A 20,958-nucleotide genomic window follows, 5' to 3' on the forward strand; every position below is an offset into this window, starting at 1 on the left:
GCCCTACTTTGACAGCAACTTTATTCCGAACATTATTGTCAAATGTGTACAGTTTAGATTAAAACACCACTGATCAAGAGGATGTTGCTTTTGTAACAATTACTAACGTTGTCATTCGCGGCCATTTATGAACCAACCATAGTCATAAACATCTAAACACCTATAAGCTGACTGCGCATATAAGTACACTACACTAGTTTAAGACCCATCATTTGAATGACCGAGCACTATTATCTTTGCTGGATTCATGGCACAGGTACCATGTTGATATGTGGACTTGCACGACCATTTCTCTTCATATGTGTTTTGAGCATTAAAGTGTGATCGTGCTGTGTTTCCAAGCTTGACACATTGATAACCAATAGCTACCAAGTCACGTGTAAAAAAAAAATTGACCTTGATTTTCTTCCCTTGTTTCCATGCCATCAGGAGCAACTGCGTATCTTAGCAAGCTATGTGATTGGACACGTTGGCAAGAAGCGCCTGTAGGACCCCTGGAACGTTCGCTGGACTTTCCAGAGGGTAGCGCTGTTTCATATGAGTGGTTATGCCTCGCTCACGCACCTCTAGCGCTCTTTGACTCGTTAATTGAGATCATTTCCGGTTGTTCTGAGTCAGTTCAAGAATGGCTGCAATGTTTACTTGTTGTCTGGGATGCTGCGGAGATGGAGGGTCGGGGCATATCCCTCTTAAAGAAATGCCCACTGTCCAGTTAGACACGCATCACATGGGTAAGTACTTTATGTTCAATTGAGCGTCAATACAGTTTACACTAGACGGGTATGATTAGGTTATGAAGCTAGGCTATTGTTAGCTAACTGTGGTACTAGTTGGTACTGTAACGCTACTTGGATACCTAACGCTAGGTATCTACGCCACGACATATACCTTACGTGATATAAATGTGTTGGCTATAAACACAGACAATCATAAGATGTTAGCTAGCTCATTCGCTCGATCTCCCTCAGCGTGGGCACCAGAGGTTCTTCCGACCTGGTGTTATGTACCTACTGGTTTTCAATATAACTGGTTTCTGTATATGTGTTTACCGAACAGCAGCAGTTGTTACCTGCCTCTTTCACCAGATTCGTCACACAATCACATTATGTTTTCGCCTCAAGATCGAAACCAACTCGATCCGATCTTGAATGATTAGCCTATATTGTTTTTAATCTTTGTTGTTGTGGGTGGCTGTGATGTGGTGCTTACTTAAACAAACATTTTCGCTGCAGTAGATCTGGGAAACGATTTGAAAATCGCCAGCAATATGGTTGTGATTGTGTGACAAATCTGGTGAAAGAGGCAGGCAACAACTGCTGCTGTTAGGTAAACACAATATACGGAAACCAGTTAGTTTGGAAACCAGCAGGGACATAACACCGGCTTATGTGCTTCGAGTATGACGGTGCTCTCACTCACTGATTCACTAATGCAATGTTATGTTAATGATTAACCCAAGCTGATGACGACCAAGCTATTACATGTAGCCTACTGTTGTTCTTGTTAACATTAACGCACAGCTTAAATTCCCAAACAGTTAATTTTCGAATTTGATTTCACAGGCACAGATGTCGTGATTGTTAAGAGCGGGCGACGGATATGTGGCACAGGTGGTTGTCTTGCTAACGCTCCTTTGCACCAGAACAAGAGCTACTTTGAGTTCAAGATTCAGTCAACTGGTAAGTGATAGCCTGTACAGAATGTGATCCTCGCAATCTAGAATCGGAGATTGGTAGATAAAGCGAGATTAGGGTTGGGCCCCTACCATTATTTAATTAGTCTCTTTGTGTATCTAGGTGTATGGGGGATAGGTGTGGCAACCCAGAAGGTGAATCTGAGCCAGGTGCCAATGGGGAGGGACACTAACAGCCTGGTGCTCAGGCATGATGGATCAGTGTACCACAATAACGAGGAGAAGAACCGCCTACCGGCCAACAGCCTGCCCCAGGAAGGGGATATTGTGGTGAGTCTGGAGCAGTCTGCAACCTGGTCTTATCAGCTGGCTCGACCATAGATGGAGGGGTTCTCCCAGGGGTCGTTGTGTTGCTCCAGTCATCGTTGCTTGCTAAGCCCCGCATGCTGTCGATCTGAGGTTCTCTGACTTCACTTACTAATGGTTGGGGTAACTTCCCAAAACACAGCTTTAGTTGTGTCGTAATCTTTCTATTATAATGTGCTACTTTTGCTATGAACAACATTAAAACAAACTGTGATTTAAATCCCTTTTTGTCTCAACAATTAAATCATCTAAATCAAATATGTACTATTGTTTGATTTGTCACATTTGATTTAACTAGGAAGAATCTCTGAATACACTTCAAAATCATTGTCTTCCAATAGTGAGGATGTGTTAACAGTTGTTTTCATTGTTCCAGGGCATTACCTATGACCACGTCGAGCTAAACCTGTACCTGAATGGGAAAAACATGCACTGTCCAGCATCAGGCATCCGGGGCACAGTGTTCCCTGTCGTCTACGGTGAGTGGGGGGCATCGCTTCCACTTCTGCTGTGGGTGCCAATCTCCCGGCAGTAGCTTTAGTTTCTGCAAGTTTCTGCTGAAAGTCAATGTTTGCACAAGAGTTTTATACATAGGTTTATTAGTAGTCTGGCACATCAGGACAAAAGATTAATGATGCAGATTCATTTGAAATCGCTGCAGTGGGGTCAGATGGCTGAGTGGGTAGGGAATCAGGCTATTAATCAGAAGGTTGCTGGTTCGATTCCCGGCCGTGCCAAATAACGTTGTGTCCTTGGGCAAGGCACTTCACCATACTTGCCTCGGGGGGGAATGTCCCTCTACTTGCTGTATGTCGCTCTGGATAACAGCGTCTGCTAAATGACGAAATGTACTTCCATTTGTTTGTTTTTCTGTAGTTTTTCTGCCACAAGGGGGCAATATAGGCCCATTTTGAACATGATAACATCCAGTGGATTCACTTTGCACTTTCTGTAACACATCTGCTTCTACATCAAATTGTTACATGAACCATCAAGACTAAACCATGTAACTGCATTGTTTCCTGATCCAACCATCTTACGTCTCTTTGTTCTGTTCTGCTCCAACAGTGGATGACAGTGCCATCTTAGACTGCCAGTTCAGTGACTTCTACCACACGCCTCCACAGGGCTTCGAGAAGATCCTGTTTGAACAGCAGATCTTTTGAGCTGCACCTTAAATTATAATCTGTGTACCCATTATCACACCAAACACACACACAACCACACAAACACAACCACACACACACAACCACACACACACACACACACACACACACACACACACACAGGGTAACTCCTAGCACTCCTAGCTGGAATGTGCTAAGCTTTGTGACCCCGTTTGATCTCGTCTGGTGTTTCTCTGTGTGTGTTGCATCCTTTAATACTCAGTGTCCTTAAGCTGCTGTTCTAGAGTCAGTTTGGTAGGTTAGTTTTTCACTCGGATCAACTTTAGATGGACGGAAAACTGATCCCAAATCAGCTTTGACGGACAAATGGTGCGTGTGGTGTGCATATGCAGAAAACAGACAGTTGTAGTCATTTGATATCGCTTTACCTCTGAAATTATCGTTTTGCTCAATTTGCCAACAAACTGTTTTGGTGTCAGTTTTTTTTTTTCCTCTTCAATTATGTTTAACAGTGTTTATTGATCTCTTTCCACCAAGCTCAGCTGTGGCTAAGCTACGTGTTTTCTAGCCCTTGTTGGAACTCCTTAAAATGCATTCTCGCTTTCTCCCCTCGTGGGTTATGACAGATCTAATCAGCTGTCACTCATCCATTCGTGTTGGATTTGTTATTTTCTGAGAACATTGAGGAAGTAAGTTTGTGTTCTGTGGAGCATCCATGAGAAGCAAGTGTACCAGGACAGAAAGCCATGTATTGTGGATAGACGTTACTGCTACGTGTTTGATTATGGAACGTGACCTCAGAACTCTAAATGCCATACTTAAAGGATGGCATATATCAATATGCCCAAAATATATTTGTATTTATTTAATGTATAGATAGACAACCAGCACTACTAATATTTGTTTCTATTGAACAGTAGATTGGACCTCTTGGTTGTATTATCAGTATTTTTAATTGTTTAATTTTTTTCTGTTTGTGCTCTCCCATTGAGGACATTTGTCACTATTTAGATGGTTATTCCAAATGTCAACAAACATGTTGTTTTCAGGGATATATACTTTTCCCAATGCTACTGTGTTTCAAAGATCAGAAAGCAAATCCTCCATCAACGTAGAACATACTATCATTATTGTTAAAGAATCGCTTGCTTTTGTTTGCACTAATAAGATGTGATTGTCAAACCAAATTCAAAAACATACCGTTGACTACAATAAACTGTTGTGTCTGGAAAAATCAAGTTGTTTGGAGACTTTCACTTGCTTCATTGATTACTTTTTTTTTTTTTTACAAAATCACAGATTTCCCCGTCATGGATTTCCAAATGGATCCAGCATCCATTTTTCATTTAGCAAGGTTTTGATATATTATTTTATGAATTATGTCATGAGACGATTTAAATATTTGGCTATTTTAATATTTCTGGATTGTGTGTATGAAACTAGCTCATCCATATTATTCTGTAAGCAGCTGACGGATGAGATGACAAGGCATACAATAAAGGTATGACCCCATACAGCCAGAGGGATCCCAAGAATGAGGACAACCCCAGCTAATAATAAATATGCATAGCTCCTCCTTCATTTCTGCGTTCTCTTACGTCTTTTGCTCCCCCTCTTTCAACTCATCAGCATAGCCACCGTACCCTGTCTTTCACTGGAGATCCCGAACGTCGGAGGTGGACTCAACACAGCACAGAGCCATGGCAGAAAACGCCGGCTTGGAAAACCATCGCATCAAGAGCTTCAAAAACAAGGGACGTGATGTCGAGGTATGAGTACTTTTGAATACGATGGTCCACAATTGGTTGTAGTTGTGAACGACAACACTAACAGGCCTTTTTTTCCCACTGTAAGCTTTGAGGGAAGCCTAGCCCTGTAGCTAGTTAAGATAGCTAACGTAGGCTAGCTTCGTTAGCCAGACTCAGTATATCTGATGGAAGGGCAGCTTCATGGAAAGCAAACCAAAAGCGTCCCTATCGAGGCTATGTTAATCCACTTCATGTATCCATACAGGGACCCGGTCCTCCTTGCGAAGTTAACGTATATTAATACACAATAGGACGATATTTAAGGAAGTTACAGACAAGGAATATTACACCATGGTTGGTGTAGCAGCGCAAGTCTTAGGCAATCTGGGTTGGACTCCAGGCCTGCTAACGTCGAAGGCGTAGCTCTACGTCAATCTAAGTCTGCAGATGCCGTAGTAGCTAGCACGGGATTGGATTGATGCAGTATGTCAATTTTATGTTAAACGTTATAGAGTTAACTGTTGCTTCTGATATATATATCCTATTTAAATTGAGAGCAATATGTTTTGAAATTGAGATTTTCTAGCTATGTTAACAATCATGTTTTAAAGTCGGAGGTGTGCACTTCACGCTTAGGATAGCAAACGCCCGGCGGTGCCTTAGCTAGCCACATTAGCGAGTCTTGATATGTAATTCCTGATCCGTGTTGGTCGTCGACAGCTGTCTGTCATTCCCATCATCAAAAGTATTGCTTTGAAGTACTAATTCATGATGGAATAGGTCACTTGGTCGAGGTAGTTAGCACCGCAGGTAGCACATTTTTGTCCCAGGGATATATCAACGGCGTCTCAATTAAACGCTAGATTAGTAGAGCTAGCTCTAGCTAACTAGGATCTGTTGACTGATTGGCCACACTCGACCATGTTAACAGGTATACAGATATTTTCACATAGATCTAAAATACTGACTCCCCTTACGGATCAAGGAGTCTGTCTTTGGGCAAAGCAACTGAATAGAACGTACGTCGCTAGAGACAATATTGATGTCTTCATCATCAGATAGATACAATCCAAGTCGCCGCCATCTAAAAACCCATGTAGTGTCCTATCTCCAAAGGGGGATTGTTTTGAAACAGACAGCCAGTGTGATAAGCACATGGCTACTATAACAGACAGACATGCCCAAATGCTCCTCTGCTGCTATTTCAGGCATGCTTATCCTGCTCGAGCCGTCTCTGGAGTCGCAATATCAGCTCCCGTTGGCTTGACTGCTTTTCAGGGGTAACGACAAGTACCTTGTTTTTATAGCGGAGTGGCGGGTCATGTGAATAGAAGTCCATGCATGGTCAATGCTGGTAGAGTATAAGTATACAACTGTCCTTATTTAGCGAAAGTGCTCTTGTTGGCAAGGCAACAATGTAGCAGTGTTGCCGTTGAATGCTGGTTTTGTCTGGCAGCTTGACTGCAGTTTGTCAGACTGTGGAGCAAGCAAGGGCCTGCTCACATCCTCAAGAAGCACTACCATCAAAAAACAAACAGTAGAAAATCGCTCTACACCTACCAAAGTTTGAGAACGTCTACTCCAGAACACGCTGTGTTCCCCTCCTCGGCAAAGCCTCTGAGTTCTGAGTAGTTTTATGAGTAGATTCAAACAAGCTGTGGAGAGGGGGCCAGTCTTTCACCTGTCCAGTCATGGATTAGAGGACAGATGCATTGGGCTCCCCCCTAGGAGGAGTGAGGGGAGTTTAGGAGGTCTGAGTGGGGCCTGTTCCTCTGACCTGTTCCTCGTTGTGCGTCTGCGACCCACATTACATAAGAGGTTATTTAGGATGGCAATATGAACCGCAGCAAACAGTCACAAGATCTGGGACCATCTCACTCAGTCATGGGTGTGGGCTGACTGGGCACACACACACACACACACAAACACACACAAGCGCGCGTTACTAAACTGTCACTTTCGGGTTTTGTGTGCTGTGCATATATTCAGTGTAGCCTCACTTCACTTTGCTCTTTTCCCTGTTCTTGTGTTTCAGACTATGAGAAGACATCGAAACGAAGTAACAGTGGAGCTGAGAAAGGTAAGGAACATGTTTTGTGAGACTTTGTCCCCCCACACACACACCCCTCATCCTGCTTTCATGTTGACAAGTTCAACTCCGCCCACTCTGCCTGGTACTCTGCTGCTGAGGGCAGAGGGGGGGGGGGGCAGAGACAGGGTAGCCTTGTGTGCTTCTGTCCGGTCATCCAGAATGATTGTCTCTCTCTCTGTGTGCATTTGCCTCATCCGTCTGACCCTTCAAGGCCCAGGGGTCAACCCCAGTCTCTTTCTCCTCCCCCACCCAGGACGGTCAACCTTTCTGTGTGACCTCTGACCCCGGTGAGAGGCCTCCACCTCTTGTCTGAGTCCTAGCTTCTGACCTGGTGACACAGGCTGGTCTCTGTCACGCCCAGACCTGAGTCATGTTCCAGTTAGGTGTGATATGAACAGGCTTCTGAAACTCTCTACCCCCAAAACCTCTGTCTTGTGAGAGTCCCTTGCGATCCTTGAAGCACAGTGCGTTGCAGGATGTTTTATGAGATCCCAGACTACCAGGGTTTTGGGACCTACATAAGTTGAAATATATATATATATATATTTCAGTTTCAATGTTTTCTATTTTTACTGTCACCCCACCAAAAGCCTTTAAAGGTCTCTGGTGGTTCATAGAATATTGATGAAGAAACAATCGCGGCACAAATCAATGTTCCAAATGGGTACTGCCTGCTCCAGAATTAGGTGTCTGAACAGGGGGGGAAGGTTGTCTTGCGCAAATTTCCCAGCAAGACTGTCTAGGGTTTTTCTCACCACCTGTTTGCCCTTCTAAACATGACTTACATGCTCTCTTACGCAATAAAAAAGCTATATTCCCACCTTTTGAATCTCACTCTCTCTTTCACTCTCTCTTTTACTCTCACTCTCTCTTTCACTCTCTCTTTCACTCTCTTTCACTCTCTTTCACTCTCTCTTTCACTCTCTTCCCAGGATCGCCCTTTCAGACCTCCCTCTGCATAGGCCTCCTTGCCTCCTTTTCTCTCTCCTCCTCCTCCCTTCCTTTTCTTTTTGTGCCTGTGAAATCGGACAACCCCTGTTCTCCACAGACCTCCCTCCCTCCGATGGAAGAGAAATCCTTCCACATGCCCCGACTGGGTATTGCTGTGTCATGTGTTGTCCCTCACTGCCATGTTCCTCCGTGGAGAGTCACAACCTGACAACCGGAGGATGAGAGTCTTAGAGAAAGGCCCATTTGAAGGGTCATCCAATGGCGATCCTCGTGAGTGTGACAGGACAGTCGAGGGTTCCGCTGCGGCTAAACAGGGTTGTCATGGAGAGCGACCCCTCTTTTAAGAGCGGGAGAGACTCAGAGATGAAACGGAAGGAAGTGGGTTCCATGCAGATTCGTTCATGTAGTTGCGGAATGTGTGTGTGAGGGTTGTGATGTCTTGGTACTCTACCAGGAGAGAGACACTTGTCAAAGTGGAGAGAGGGCTGGATGGAAAGGGATGTTAGTGTGAACTGTTAAAGGTCACATGACATGCTGTTTTTGGATGCTTTTATATAGGCCTTAGTGGTCCCCTAATACTGTATGGTCCCCTAATACTGTATCCGAAGTCTCTTTCTCGAAATTCAACCTTGGTGCATAACAGCCACTACGAGCAGTCCCACAATGAGCTTTCCTCAAGACGCGCTGTTTGTGTCTGTAGCTTTAAATGCTAATGAGGAGGAGAGAGGCGGCACCATGCGCTAATGTTTACAATGGATGTATTGCAACGGCTCGTAGCACCGTGCTGTAAGATGCCTCGAATTTGCCCATTCTCATCTGATCGCCCTGGTTTGCAGAGGTGCACACTCAGTCATTTCAATAAGGGGGAAAGGCGAATATTGCGTGTGCCATAACACCAACAGCAGAACGATTATCCAAATAACAAAAGTGTACAACCCTCGCGTTACAGCACGTGTATAATTCACACACATACTTGATGCTATCTACCTTTACATTAGTGACAGTAACTCAGCTGTTAGCTGCAGAGCTAATGTTACAGCCACATTCTTAGGGTAGCAAGCTAGGTGACCATATACAGTATAGCAACAAAATGATATAGCGTTAGTTACTTGTCTGAACGTACTTGTCCGAGGTTTGTAGCTGGACCAAGGAGAGTTAGTATTGATCCACAATTTAATTTCAGCAAGGCCAGCATTGTATTGGCTCAAGTTGAGGAAACAGTCCTGGCTGAAATGTTTGGCGCAGACATACAAAACTTTGAGAAGTTGTGTCGGCGTATTTCCAGAGAAAATCAAATTAAGACACTGGGTCTTCAGAGGCTTGGATGAAGGAACTGTAAAAATACTTTTGTTTTCCTTTGTACATCCAAACTGAGCAAATGTAATACTTTGTGCGTTTGCTAGCCTTGGTCTCTCAAGGATAAAAACACTTGCACGGTCGTAGGTCAATTTCTTATGGGCGGGCCAGGTTCTCTGGGCGGGCAAAGCAGAGAGAGGGGAGGTAACCTTCCTCCTTGTGATGTCACAAGGTGAAGATTTTCAAATCCGAGTGTGAGCTTTCTCAAGGGCGGAGAAGAATACCCAGGGCTTGGTTTACATGTATTCATTTAGAGAGAGAGCTTTACAAAGTGCATACATCACTGATAATAACAACAAGATAGCCCCAAAAACATTGCGGGTAGCCAAAACATGAAGCACGTATTGTGAACAACCAAAATAAGTGCCAAAGTTAAACAAAGTTAAACAAGTTACAATTAAACAACATGAATCGCTTTAAGTGCAAGTGTACTTGTAGAAAAGCAAGCAACAGTAAAAAAATAATATTTCACTGCGAGTACAACAATTTAAATCAGTTACCACTAACCAACAAGAGCAACAAGTCTCTAAGTCATTGTGATGGGGGGATCTTTGAGGAAACTAACATTGGGTCCAGCAAACCATTCCTAAGTACCGTTGTACTCCCGGAACAAGTGCGTCTTGAGCCTTTTCTTGAAGGTGGGGAGAGACATTCAGTTTACACCTATTGAAATGTCTAGCCTCTGGGGGACCAAAGGCAGGAGGGAGGCTAGGGGAACTCATATTAATGTTAAATAACCTCCTAAAGTGAAGTTTTAATGTCATGGGACCTTTAAGTGCTGAGTTGGACTGGCTTGTCTGGCACATTCCATTCTGCCAGAGAGAGGGTGAGGGAGGGAGGGGAGAGCAGAATGTGTCTCGTTTAGTCATTGGTGACGCAAGTCGGCGGTACAACGCACATACTGGAATGTAGGCCAAGGGAATCTCCTCCTACCACTGACTCACGCTGTGTGTGTGTGTGTGTGTGTGTGTGTGTGTGTGTGTGTGTGTGTGTGTGTGTGTGTGTGTGTGTGTGTGTGTGTGTGTGTGTGTGTGTGTGTGTGTGTGTGTGTGTGTGTGTGCGCGCAGTGCAGAGAGTGTGTTAGACATGATGTAGATATTGTCCTTGCCTTTTACGCTCCTCCACAGCATTCTAGGCTGTATTGACTTATAGTATTTTACACCCCCTTCAACAGGGGTGGGTGTCGGGGTCGTTTATCCACAAACTCACTCTTGACAGTCACATATCATATTGTTCTGCATTCAAACAGGTAATGAACGCTGGGTAGGTGATGCAATCGCCTCGTTCAGGGGGAAAACACCCATGGCGCTTCACACCCAACCTTTTCTCCTTGGTCTATCAACTCTCCCTCTCATGTCCTCTCTCTCTCCTGTCTGCCAGAGCAAACGAGATGAACATCTACTGAAGAAGAGGAACGTTCCTCAGGACGAGTCTCTGGAGGACTCCGACGTCGACTCTGATTTCAAAGGGGTGAGTGTGTGTGTTTACACAGTTGGAATATCTGGAATGTGGATCACATACTCGGATGACACCTGCACGCCTTTTCATCGCCAGTCACCTACTCCTAGATGAAGTGTGTTCCATATAGGAATATATCCACCAACACACACACACACCTTCCTCCACAACGAGGGTGTATGTAATGCCGCCCCTGACCTCAGAGAGAATGAGCTAGTGAGCAGAGCCTCTGCATTAACTCTGTTTAGACTGTCCGGACTGCTTTCAGTGCCCTAACAACTTAATAAGACGAATGGCCACTGCAATAAGGTGATGCATTCAGAAAATGTCCCAGTGATGAATGGGCCTGGCAGTCTCGGCCAGAGAGCTCATAGACTAAACACAGAGAGAGAACACAGTGCTGATAAAGCACCTCCAGAACAGCAGGGGGCGTGTGTGTACGTGTGTGTGTGTGTGTGTGTACGAAGGGAGCAAGTATAACTTGAGCATAAAACAGGGAGGGTTTCTTTGACATCCTGCCGCCGTCGTTTGCACTGTAACCGTTGTGACGTACGTCTCTCTGTCTCTCACTGTGTGTCTCTCTCTTTCTCTCTCTGCAGCAGAATGTAACACTAGAAGCCATCTTGCAGGTAAGGCTCAACTCTGTGAGAGCAGCTCTCCTGTCTCTCCTCCACTTTACGCATTCACTCCTTTAAACCCGTTTGCCGCCCTCACCACTTTCCTCTCCCTCTCTAGCCTCTGTCCCTCTCCCTCTCTCCCCCTCTCTCTCTGTCCCTCTCCCTCTCCCCGTCTCTCTCTGTCCCTCTCTCTCTCTCTCTCTCTCTCTCTGTCTCTCCTCTGAATGTGGTGCTGTAACGTGTTCTCTGGTTCTCTCTCTCTATCGCTGAAGAACGCCACCAGTGACAATGCTGGGGTCCAGCTTAGTGCAGTACAGGCTGCGAGGTGAGCGCCAACACACACACACACACAGCACACGTTGATTCTACACTGACCACACCTCAGCCTGTCTCCGTGATCTAACCCTCCCTCCCTGCTCCCCTCTGGCCTCCCTCAGAAAGCTCCTCTCCAGCGACAGAAACCCCCCCATCGACGACCTGATCAAGTCTGGCATCCTGCCCATCCTGGTCAAGTGTCTGGAGAGGGACGACAAGTGAGTCTCTGTCTCTCTCATCTCTCCCCCCTCCATATGCCCGTCCATGCAGGTGTGTGCATATCCTGTGATAGAGGCATGCATAAGAGTTCTCTCCATGTCTATGTGAGTGCAGGGAGGGGGAAGAGGGGGAGAAAGGGAGGAGCGTGGTGAGGGGGGGAGAGAGGGGTGAGGGGAGGAGGGGGGATGAGGGGGGAGGGGGAGAGGGAGGAGAAGGGAGAGGGGGGAGAGAGGAGAGAGGGGGAGAGAGGAGAGAGGGAGAAAGGGAGGAGGGGGAGAGGAAGGAGCAGAAGGAGAGGGGGGAGAAAGGGAGGAGGGGGTAGAGGAAGGAGCAGAAGGAGAGGGGGGAGAAAGGGAGAGGGGTGAGGGTAAGGAGCAGTGAGAGAAGGGTGAGGGGGAGAAAGGGAGGAGCAGAGAGAAGGGGGGGGGGGAAAGGGAGGAGGGAGGAGAGGGGTGAGGGGGAGAAAGGGAGGAGCAGGGTGAGGGGGAGGAGCAGGGTGAGGGGGAGGAGCAGGGTGAGGGGGAGGAGCAGGGTGAGGTGGGTGAGGGAGAGAGAGGGAGGAGCAGGGCAGTGTGTCCGTCCTGCTAGTTTTGGGCCAACTCAAATAAAACAGCATTCCTGTCCGTTCCCTCCTCCCCCGAGTTCCCCTGTTCCCAGGACCCTGGGTTCAGCAATACTGTCACCGTAGCAACGCGTGGCAGGCGCTGTCGTGGCGACCCACAGCTGCATCCTGCCAGACTGTGAAGTATCTGGAACCACGGTGGGTGATGGGAACACCCAGCCCCCTGAAGAGTCCCTGGACGCTCTGCAGGGAGGCTGAGCTGGGATCAGTTCACCCCCAGTTCAGTCTCACCCCTCCCACCACCAGGGAGGGAACACTTAAACTGACCTCAAGTCAGTGTTCTTCCACAGAGAATGAGAGGGACCTTGCCTCTCTCTCTTTCTCTCTCTCTGTCTGTCTGTCTGTGTCTCTCTCTCTCTCATATTCTCTGAGAGTCCATTCTTCTACGCACACGTTGTCTGTGTGTTCCTGACCCCCCTCCTCTTGTGTGTCCTGCAGTCCATCCCTCCAGTTCGAGGCGGCCTGGGCCCTGACCAACATAGCCTCTGGCACATCACAACAGACGCAGGCAGTGGTCAAATCCAGTGAGTTCAGTGTGTGTGTGAGAGAGACATCGCCAAGAGTGTGTTTTTCCCTGTGTTTTTTTAGTGTGCATTTGAGTGTGTTTGTGTGTGAGACCACAATTGTGTGTGTGTGTGTGTGTGTCCAGATGCAGTCCCCCTGTTTCTGAGGCTGCTCCACTCCCCCCACCAGAATGTGTGTGAACAAGCCGTATGGGCGCTAGGCAACATCATTGGTGAGTGTTTCAGTCTGTGACGGCTGGCTTACAGCATCATCCTCGTGTTGGGTTAGCAGCTAGGGGGGTTCATCATCCTCGTGTGGGGTTAGCAGCTAGGGGGGTTCATCATCCTTGTGTGGGGTTAGCAGCTAGGGGGGTTCATCATCCTTGTGTGGGGTTAGCAGCTAGGGGGGTTCATCATCCTCGTGTGGGGTTAGCAGCTAGGGGGAGTTCTCCTGAAGAGGTTTCTTGAAGCCTGACGTTAGCCAGGTAGCCACTTCTACATCACTGTAGACTATGATCCCTACATCACTGTATACTATGATCCCTATATTACCATTACTGTATACTATGATCCTACATTACTGTATACTATGTTTCCTTACATCACTGTATACTATGTTTCCTTACATCACTGTATACTATGATCCCTTTATTACTATTACTGTATACTATGTTTCCTTACATCACTGTATACTATGATCCCTTTATTACTATTACTGTATACTATGATCCTACATTACTGTATACTATGTTCCCTACATTACTGTATACTATGATCCCTACATTACTATATACTATGTTCCCTACATAACTGTATACTATGATCCCTACACTACTATATACTATGATCCCTACACTACTATATACTATGATCCCTACATTACGGTATACTATGATCCTACTTTACTGTATACTATGATCCCTACTTAAAGAGGATGACCAGTCTTATAGGTAGGAATCAAGAGTCAAACAAAAAAGAGGATCTGCAAAAAAATTGCGCACAATTCGGTAGTTTGTGGTTACACAAAAGAATAGTGCTTAAGTTATAGATGGACACTTCATGACGTGGAGGATGATGATGCTGATGATGCTGTGCCCCAGGTGACGGGCCCCAGTGCAGGGACTATGTGATCTCCCTGGGCGTGGTCAAGCCTCTGCTGTCCTTCATCAACCCCTCCATCCCCATCACCTTCCTCCGCAACGTCACCTGGGTCATCGTCAACCTCTGCCGCAACAAGGACCCCCCGCCCCCCATGGAGACAGTCCAGGAGGTGTGTGTGTGTGAATCATTTGTGGAGATTTTCATGGCTGTCTGGGTATTCCTCCCCCTGGTGTAGGACAGTCATCTCTTCTGTCCTGTCAGCTGTCATCCTGCTAGAACACACTCAGCTAGCAGCTCGCAGGCTGACTGTCTCATTTGAGCAGAATATTGTCTACCTCTGTAATTGATTGGTCTGTTATCGGACCGATACTTAAGTGCAGCAAGCAGGTCTATTCAGATTGGCTTGTTAAATAAGTAATTGTGTGGCTAGCTAGCAGCCTGCTCCTCGTTTGTGTGTAAGTATTTTGACAGGGAGTTTTTTTAGCGTGTAAGGCAGCTGGGACAGACGGCTCTCCTGGTCCAGTTTAGCAGCAGACTGCAGAATCATGCTGAGTTCCCCTGATGGCTGTCTTACCACTCGTGAAGATGCACAGTGTCAGGGTGACAGTTTTAATACATATCACTATAAATATCTATTACATTTATATTTTTTTGAGTTTTGTAATGAGTGGAAAGAAACAGGAAATGTCCCGGGCTGGAATCTAACCCGGGCTCCTACACTGAGACTTTAGCTTAAGGTGTACTGGCTCCACCCGGGGGCTCTACTCACTGGGACATATCCAGCCTGGTTTTGACACATCTTATCATCTCTCCCCCTCTGCCTCCCTCTTTCTCCCTTCCCCCTCTCCCAGATCCTGCCTGCCCTGTGTGTTCTTATATACCACACTGACATCAATGTAAGTAGACGTACTCCTCTTCCTAACAGTTGAAAGGTTACCCTGCTTTGAAATCAAAGGGTAGACAAAGAAATAACAAAATCTAAGCCGTGTGCGTGTGTGTGTGTCCAGATCCTGGTGGACACGGTGTGGGCTCTGTCCTATCTGACGGATGGGGGGAACGAGCAGATCCAGATGGTGATCGACTCAGGCGTGGTGCCCTTCCTGGTGCCCCTGCTCAGCCACCAGGAGGTCAAAGTTCAGGTGAGGCCCCCCACAGATAGGTGGATATCAACTTAAATCTACTCTGTAGGTTTCCTGTCATGGACATTGCGCTGCCGACTTTCTGGTGTTGACTTCCTGTGATGTCACATCCTGTAGACGGCAGCTCTGAGGGCGGTGGGGAACATAGTGACGGGGACGGACGAGCAGACCCAGGTGGTGCTCAACTGTGACGTCCTCTCCCACTTCCCCAACCTGCTCACACACCCCAAGGAGAAGATCAACAAGGTCAGTTTTTCAAGGACAGAAGAAGAAGGCTTTCTGTTCTTCTTCTGTTCTCCTGTTGCTGGGGGCGATGCGCTCTTCAGACTTGGCATGCAGCCAGAGTTGTTTCTGTAATAAAATAGAATACTTGTAATCATCTTCAATCTATTTCTTGGTTATGTAGAAGAACAACAGCTGGTTCTATAAAATGACAACAGCTGTCGTACTAACTGAATTGAATTTTGTGAAAGAAATGTCATGTTGATTGATTTGTTTCTCTCCTCTCCCTCCCCCCTCCATCAATCAAAGCTAATTTATCGTCACAACCCCACAGATTGGCCCATGTCATGTGAGCTACATGTCATGTGACCTGCATGGTTTGACGGTGTCTGTTTGGTCCGTATCCAGGAAGCGGTGTGGTTCCTGTCCAATATCACGGCTGGGAACCAGCAGCAGGTTCAGGCTGTTATTGACGCTGGACTCATCCCCATGATCATCAACCAGCTAGCCAAGGTGTGTGTGTGTGTACACACAACATGCATGTGCCACGTTTTAAAGGAACACAACCCTGTGTGTGAGTGAGAGACCCTGAGGGAGAACCAGGCCTTGGCCACAGTGTGACAGCTTGTGTCTCTGCAGGGGGACTTTGGGACCCAGAAGGAGGCAGCCTGGGCCATCAGCAACCTCACCATCAGTGGGAGGAAAGACCAGGTGAGCCTGCCGCCTGGATAAACACACACACACACACACACACACACTCTCACTCACTCCTCTATCGATGGATCGTTTTAGTCAGAACAGTTCATTTTCATCACTTCATGATTTGTATTCAGCTCCTCTTGGCTTGGTGTCATCTGACTGACCGACTGACTGTGTGTGTGTCTAGGTGGAGTACCTGGTGGAGCAGAACGTGATCCCTCCGTTCTGCAGCCTGTTGGCAGTAAAGGACTCCCAGGTGGTGCAGGTGGTGCTGGACGGCCTGAAGAACGTCCTCATCATGGCAGGAGAGGAGGCCAGCACCATCGCTGAGATCATAGAGGAGTGTGGAGGTATGAGTGTGTGGACAGAGGGCTGAGGCACGGACGTGTGGTGTGTGTGTGTGGTAAGAAGGGGTGTGTGTGTGTGGATGTGTGTGTGTGTGGTAAGAAGGTGGATGTGTGGTAAGAAGGTGGTTGTGTGTGTTTCTGACTGGACCCTTTCCTTCTCAGGTCTTGAGAAGATTGAGAATCTTCAGCAGCACGAGAACGAGGACATCTACAAACTAGCATTTGAGATCATAGACCAGTACTTTTCAGGAGATGATGTGAGTTTACATGATCATCAGCATTCAGAGACACATTTACGCAAACATGACTGTATCTCTGACAGGGGAACATTTAGCTAATCTGTTTCTCACTTCTCTCTGTCCTGTCTGTCTCTCTCTCTCTCAGATTGATGAGGATCCCAGTTTGATCCCTGAGGCCACTCAAGGAGGAACCTTCAACTTTGACTCCGCCCCCAACATGCAAACAAAGGAGTTCAATTTTTAGTAGCCGGGCTCTGATTCGTTCAACCAGCTGCACGGGTACTGTCCAACCATCACTGACATTCATTCATTCATCCCCCTCCTGGCAACCTGGTACCCAAGGATCAACTCCACAAGTCTTTAATATGGAATGGAAACTATCGAAGGATTCACCACCACAATAAGCAACCACCAACACATCGAGGAGTCTAAATTTCACCCCTCACTCCTAACATGACAACTGTATTCTGGAGTCCTGCTCATCCATCAAGCTCCTCTACAAATCTGGCAACCGGTGAGGGCAGGATTTTCATCATGAAAATCAATAGTAAGGGATAAGAGCCTGTTTGGGCTAAAGTTTGGAATTGCCAAACACACTCGCGCGCACACACACACTTGCACACATGCATTCAGTTTGACAGTTAAGGAGAATTTGTGTGCATAGTTGTTTTAGGAGCCTTCATATCACATTTGGGGAAAGGAATACTGCCGTTTGTTTGTAGTTTTATTTTTGTGTTTTCCCTCCCATGGATGTCCCCTGGTGTTGTCACACACGTGCGCGCACACACAGGCACATGCACACACATGCAACCAGGCACATACACAGGCAGAAGTTTGCCAGACACCCCATAAACTCTTTACCCCCCCAGCCCCCCCCAGAGCTAAGCCATGAATTACCACGGAAACCTGTTGCCCTTCTCATGGAGTCCTGGACCAAGGGAAGGGGCGGGGCTTCAGCACGAAGTGAATTCTGTGTGGACAGACTGACTGACAGACATTTTACGACTTGATGTCACTTTTTATTTTATTTTTTTCCTCATGATTTCCATTGGATTATCTCGGATTATCATGCTTAATGATTTGTATGTATCAAAGGAAAAATTATCCAAAAAATGTGGGGAAAATTCCACAAAATTACAAACATTTTGCAAAAGTAGTCCTGGGAGATTTAACCAGATGTGAATTTTGCTCTAATTCAGGGAAGAGCAAAAACTAAAAAGCTTCATTGTTGTGAAAACGTGTCAACCTGCAGAGGGAGGAACACTAAAGACAAGAGGAACATCTCGGCTGCAGCCATTTCTCCCAGAGGACATAATACACTGCGACACAAGTACTGTCACATCCTGTGAAGTCAGGTAGTGATGTCACTGCTTTCATCTCCAGCGTTGTCAAGGGAAACTTAACCTGAACAATTGAACACAAGAAAAGTCAAACAGAAGCCAATTAGTTTCACTTATCTGATCCGTTATTTTTCTTTTAGCATTTTTTTAATTTTTATTTTTTATTCCTCCCTGCCTTTCTCAACAAAAATGTATTTTATATAAAGAAGGAATAAACTATTTGGCTTCTGGTTCAGGCTATAGAGCTTCCATGTTGGCATATGTTTTTATTTTGACCATTATTTTGTGTGTTCTTCAGTCTAATGCACATTTTTTAGGAGATCCTGGGTCTCCCAGCCCTCCAACTGAAGACTCAAATAAGAGGACTAGTTGACCTAAAGTACTTAACTTTTATTTTTCATTTTATATTTTTCTTCTTTCCTAATAGGTCACGTTTCTTCATCAACACGAGTAACTGTACAAATAAATTCAATGTGTCTCAGTGCCGTCATGAGAATATGGAAATATAAATATGGAAATATACTTCACAGACAGTGTTGGGCTGGACTCCACAGAACCAGAATCCATTTACTGTCTTGATGGACGGTGAAAATGTTCTTTAGTAGTTTAAAGATTTTTTTTTTTAATTCTTATTTTTTCAAACATGCATTTAATGTATAGTGATGATGACAAGTTAATGAATTGGGAGATCTAGCTGTGATAACGGTGTCCTTGCTGTTTTAATGTACAATCCTCTGTTTGGCTGCTGCTAACTACTAAGGGATGGGTAGGGCAGGGGGCTAGAAGTGGGCTCAGGAAGGAGGGGCAGAGCAGGGTTCTGGGAGCAGCCACGGCTTGTTAATCTGGAGGTCTGCTTGTTGATGTCTTATGAACAAAATCATACGGCAGGGTGGGCAGGGGGTTGTACAGTTCTGAGGGTCTAGCCTAGCACCCGAGGACAGAGCCACTTTAAAGATTCACAATTTCTTTGTCTTGTATCTGTAACCGATACAAGCTAATGTTTGTTGCAAGATTTTACTTGCAGAAGAAAATAAAAAAAAGTTGTTTTTAAATAAAAGCATAAGAAATGCAACAGCGTTCAGGCCGCAGATTGTTTATATCTTTTTATAAATTTTAAGATTGAATTCTTCTCTTTAAGGTGGCTCACTGATGCTTTCAACTCCTGTGCATATTAAAGACAAGAATGAGTTGAAATTCATTGTGCCTTTTGTTTTTCATTTCTTAAAAAAAAGTCAAGAGAACCAAACTTTTTTTCTCAAAGGACAAACAAACAAACTAACGGAAGCAATGAAATGCTTAGAGCAAACTGGGAGTATTTTACAAATGGGGGATGTACTGTCATGTGGTCACTCTGTCACTGGAGCTGAAGCCACGTGATTGGTCAATGTTTCTCTCTGCTGTGGAGAGTTATAACTGTTCTCCTGTCATATTTACCAAACATTGTAACCCATTATGACATCACAACTGCTCCTTGCACCCATAACCCATAGCAACACCTTCACAAGCCACACTGGTCATCATCACCATAATTCTTCCAATCAGGGGATTTTGATGACATCATTTCCTCCCATGGCCTCGCCCTCAGGACATTGGTCTCTGTATTACTGATCCTAACCAAAATAAACTTGCTGTTAGCCGTTGGATTCACTGCTGCCAGTCTTCTGATTTTGTGTGTGTGTGTGTAAGATGGTCTGAGATGGGCATGAAGATGTGATTGCAGGTGTCAATTTAGTGGGATTTTGTAGCATAGTGTGTTAACAGCTAATCTCTTCACACTTAAACTGGATGCATGTATATTTGTTTCCCCTCCGAGGTAGACTAATTATACATCCAAGATCACGTCCCAGCATGGGAGAGCTATAAGTGTTGAGTCCTTCAAGCACCAGAACACTGATATTACAGCAGCAAGGCCTCTGAAGTGGAGGGCGTCTGCCTTGTGGCTTTACGACCCCTAAACCCGTATACATACCCTGACAGCTTCTATGGACCACTCTTTACCTGGAGAAACAAAGTAGTCCAATGAAAATCAATAATTTTAGGCTCAGTAAAATGCGCTGAAACTCAATTAAATGTTTCACTTTTAGAAAATGTTTTGCCCTCGAGAACAGTCCTTTACCTTTACGTTTCCCACTAAAAGTTTGGGGTCGACTGGTCTAAAATTAAAACGCTGTCACGTGGCGTTATTTGTTTTTTGTCCCACCACTTCCTCACACATGAGATTTGAAAGTCCCTCGACGGTGCTCAATAGGTTTTCCGGTTTTCTGAATTGGCCTTCAGAATAAGAGTATGAAAGGAGCTAATAACGAGAATAATGCCAAAATGTCGGAATTCGGTGGCGCAATCCACTCCATATTCAGATTTAGTATCTTAATATTACAGACTAGGTGTCAGTGTAGTCTATTATCAATCTAGCTATAAAATAAGCAACTTAAAATGTCCAAAATATAAAGTAATTGCAAATAAATGGCGTTTGAAAGGTTTGGTGAGAAAGGGACTGATGTAACTTTTGACAAGTATATTTTTATTGACTTACCTATAGCTGTTTACCTTATGGAAAAAAAATCCAGCCTTTTGTTGTTGTCAATGTATCTTGTGTATTTACTTATTCTCGCGAAAGAAAGTTTGCTCTACAAAAAGTATGTTTTGTCTCCTGACCTTTACTTTGAAACATTTTGAAGCAATAAACCGGAAATGATTTTCCTTGTTGATGCTGGCTCCACCCTCGCAGATCGACAACAGAACAGAAGAGGAAAGTGATCAAACTGGATGTTACAAAAGACCATCTGACAGCTACTGTACGTTTTCAAAATATCGTTAACCTCTCAAACCAGTTAATATAGGTAGGCTTGGCGACAATCTGCTTT

The 20,958-nt window shown here is 45.4% G+C and overlaps 2 protein-coding genes across 5 annotated transcripts; both read left to right on the forward strand.

The window, feature by feature from the left end:
• The first annotated feature begins 319 nt into the window (after positions 1–319).
• spryd7b (SPRY domain containing 7b) lies at positions 320–4,364 on the forward strand. Its single transcript, XM_084689664.1, has 5 exons — positions 320–731; positions 1,563–1,679; positions 1,797–1,963; positions 2,376–2,478; positions 3,068–4,364. The coding sequence occupies exons 1-5, from the start codon at positions 626–628 to the stop codon at positions 3,163–3,165; spliced, it is 591 nt and encodes a 196-aa protein (XP_084545790.1). The 5' UTR covers positions 320–625; the 3' UTR covers positions 3,166–4,364.
• Positions 4,365–4,608: 244 nt separating this feature from the next.
• Positions 4,609–19,737, forward strand: kpna3 (karyopherin alpha 3 (importin alpha 4)). Of its 4 annotated transcripts, none has more exons than XM_084689662.1 (18): positions 4,609–4,627; positions 4,756–4,895; positions 6,910–6,954; positions 10,654–10,743; positions 11,331–11,360; positions 11,621–11,673; positions 11,786–11,881; positions 12,943–13,028; positions 13,154–13,240; positions 14,108–14,277; positions 14,960–15,004; positions 15,116–15,247; positions 15,365–15,493; positions 15,878–15,982; positions 16,109–16,180; positions 16,356–16,518; positions 16,678–16,772; positions 16,900–19,737. In XM_084689662.1, the coding sequence occupies exons 2-18, from the start codon at positions 4,827–4,829 to the stop codon at positions 16,996–16,998; spliced, it is 1,566 nt and encodes a 521-aa protein (XP_084545788.1). In that variant the 5' UTR covers positions 4,609–4,627; positions 4,756–4,826; the 3' UTR covers positions 16,999–19,737. The 4 variants fall into 4 exon arrangements, with proteins under 4 accessions (XP_084545788.1, XP_084545786.1, XP_084545789.1 ...); XM_084689660.1 differs by having other exon boundaries at positions 11,331–11,359; positions 11,614–11,673; XM_084689663.1 differs by having other exon boundaries at positions 11,334–11,360.
• Positions 19,738–20,958: the final 1,221 nt, after the last annotated feature.

This window comes from Hypomesus nipponensis, chromosome 23 (genome assembly GCF_054491055.1).
Source record: "Hypomesus nipponensis isolate SF chromosome 23, ASM5449105v1, whole genome shotgun sequence".
Classification (NCBI taxonomy): Eukaryota; Metazoa; Chordata; class Actinopteri; order Osmeriformes; family Osmeridae; genus Hypomesus; species Hypomesus nipponensis.

What these genes read in the sequence shown, in the direction of transcription:
- spryd7b (XM_084689664.1), top strand. Translation starts at nt 626, where the DNA reads ATGGCTGCAATGTTTACTTGTTGTCTGGGATGCTGCGGAGATGGAGGG. An exon ending in GTTCAAGATTCAGTCAACTG is followed by an intron (nt 1,680 to 1,796) that starts GTAAGTGATAGC and finishes TTGTGTATCTAG; the next exon opens with GTGTATGGGGGATAGGTGTG. An exon ending in CCCAGGAAGGGGATATTGTG is followed by an intron (nt 1,964 to 2,375) that starts GTGAGTCTGGAG and finishes TCATTGTTCCAG; the next exon opens with GGCATTACCTATGACCACGT.
- kpna3 (XM_084689660.1), top strand. Translation starts at nt 4,827, where the DNA reads ATGGCAGAAAACGCCGGCTTGGAAAACCATCGCATCAAGAGCTTCAAA. An exon ending in TCATCAACCAGCTAGCCAAG is followed by an intron (nt 15,983 to 16,108) that starts GTGTGTGTGTGT and finishes GTGTCTCTGCAG; the next exon opens with GGGGACTTTGGGACCCAGAA. An exon ending in AGTACTTTTCAGGAGATGAT is followed by an intron (nt 16,773 to 16,899) that starts GTGAGTTTACAT and finishes TCTCTCTCTCAG; the next exon opens with ATTGATGAGGATCCCAGTTT.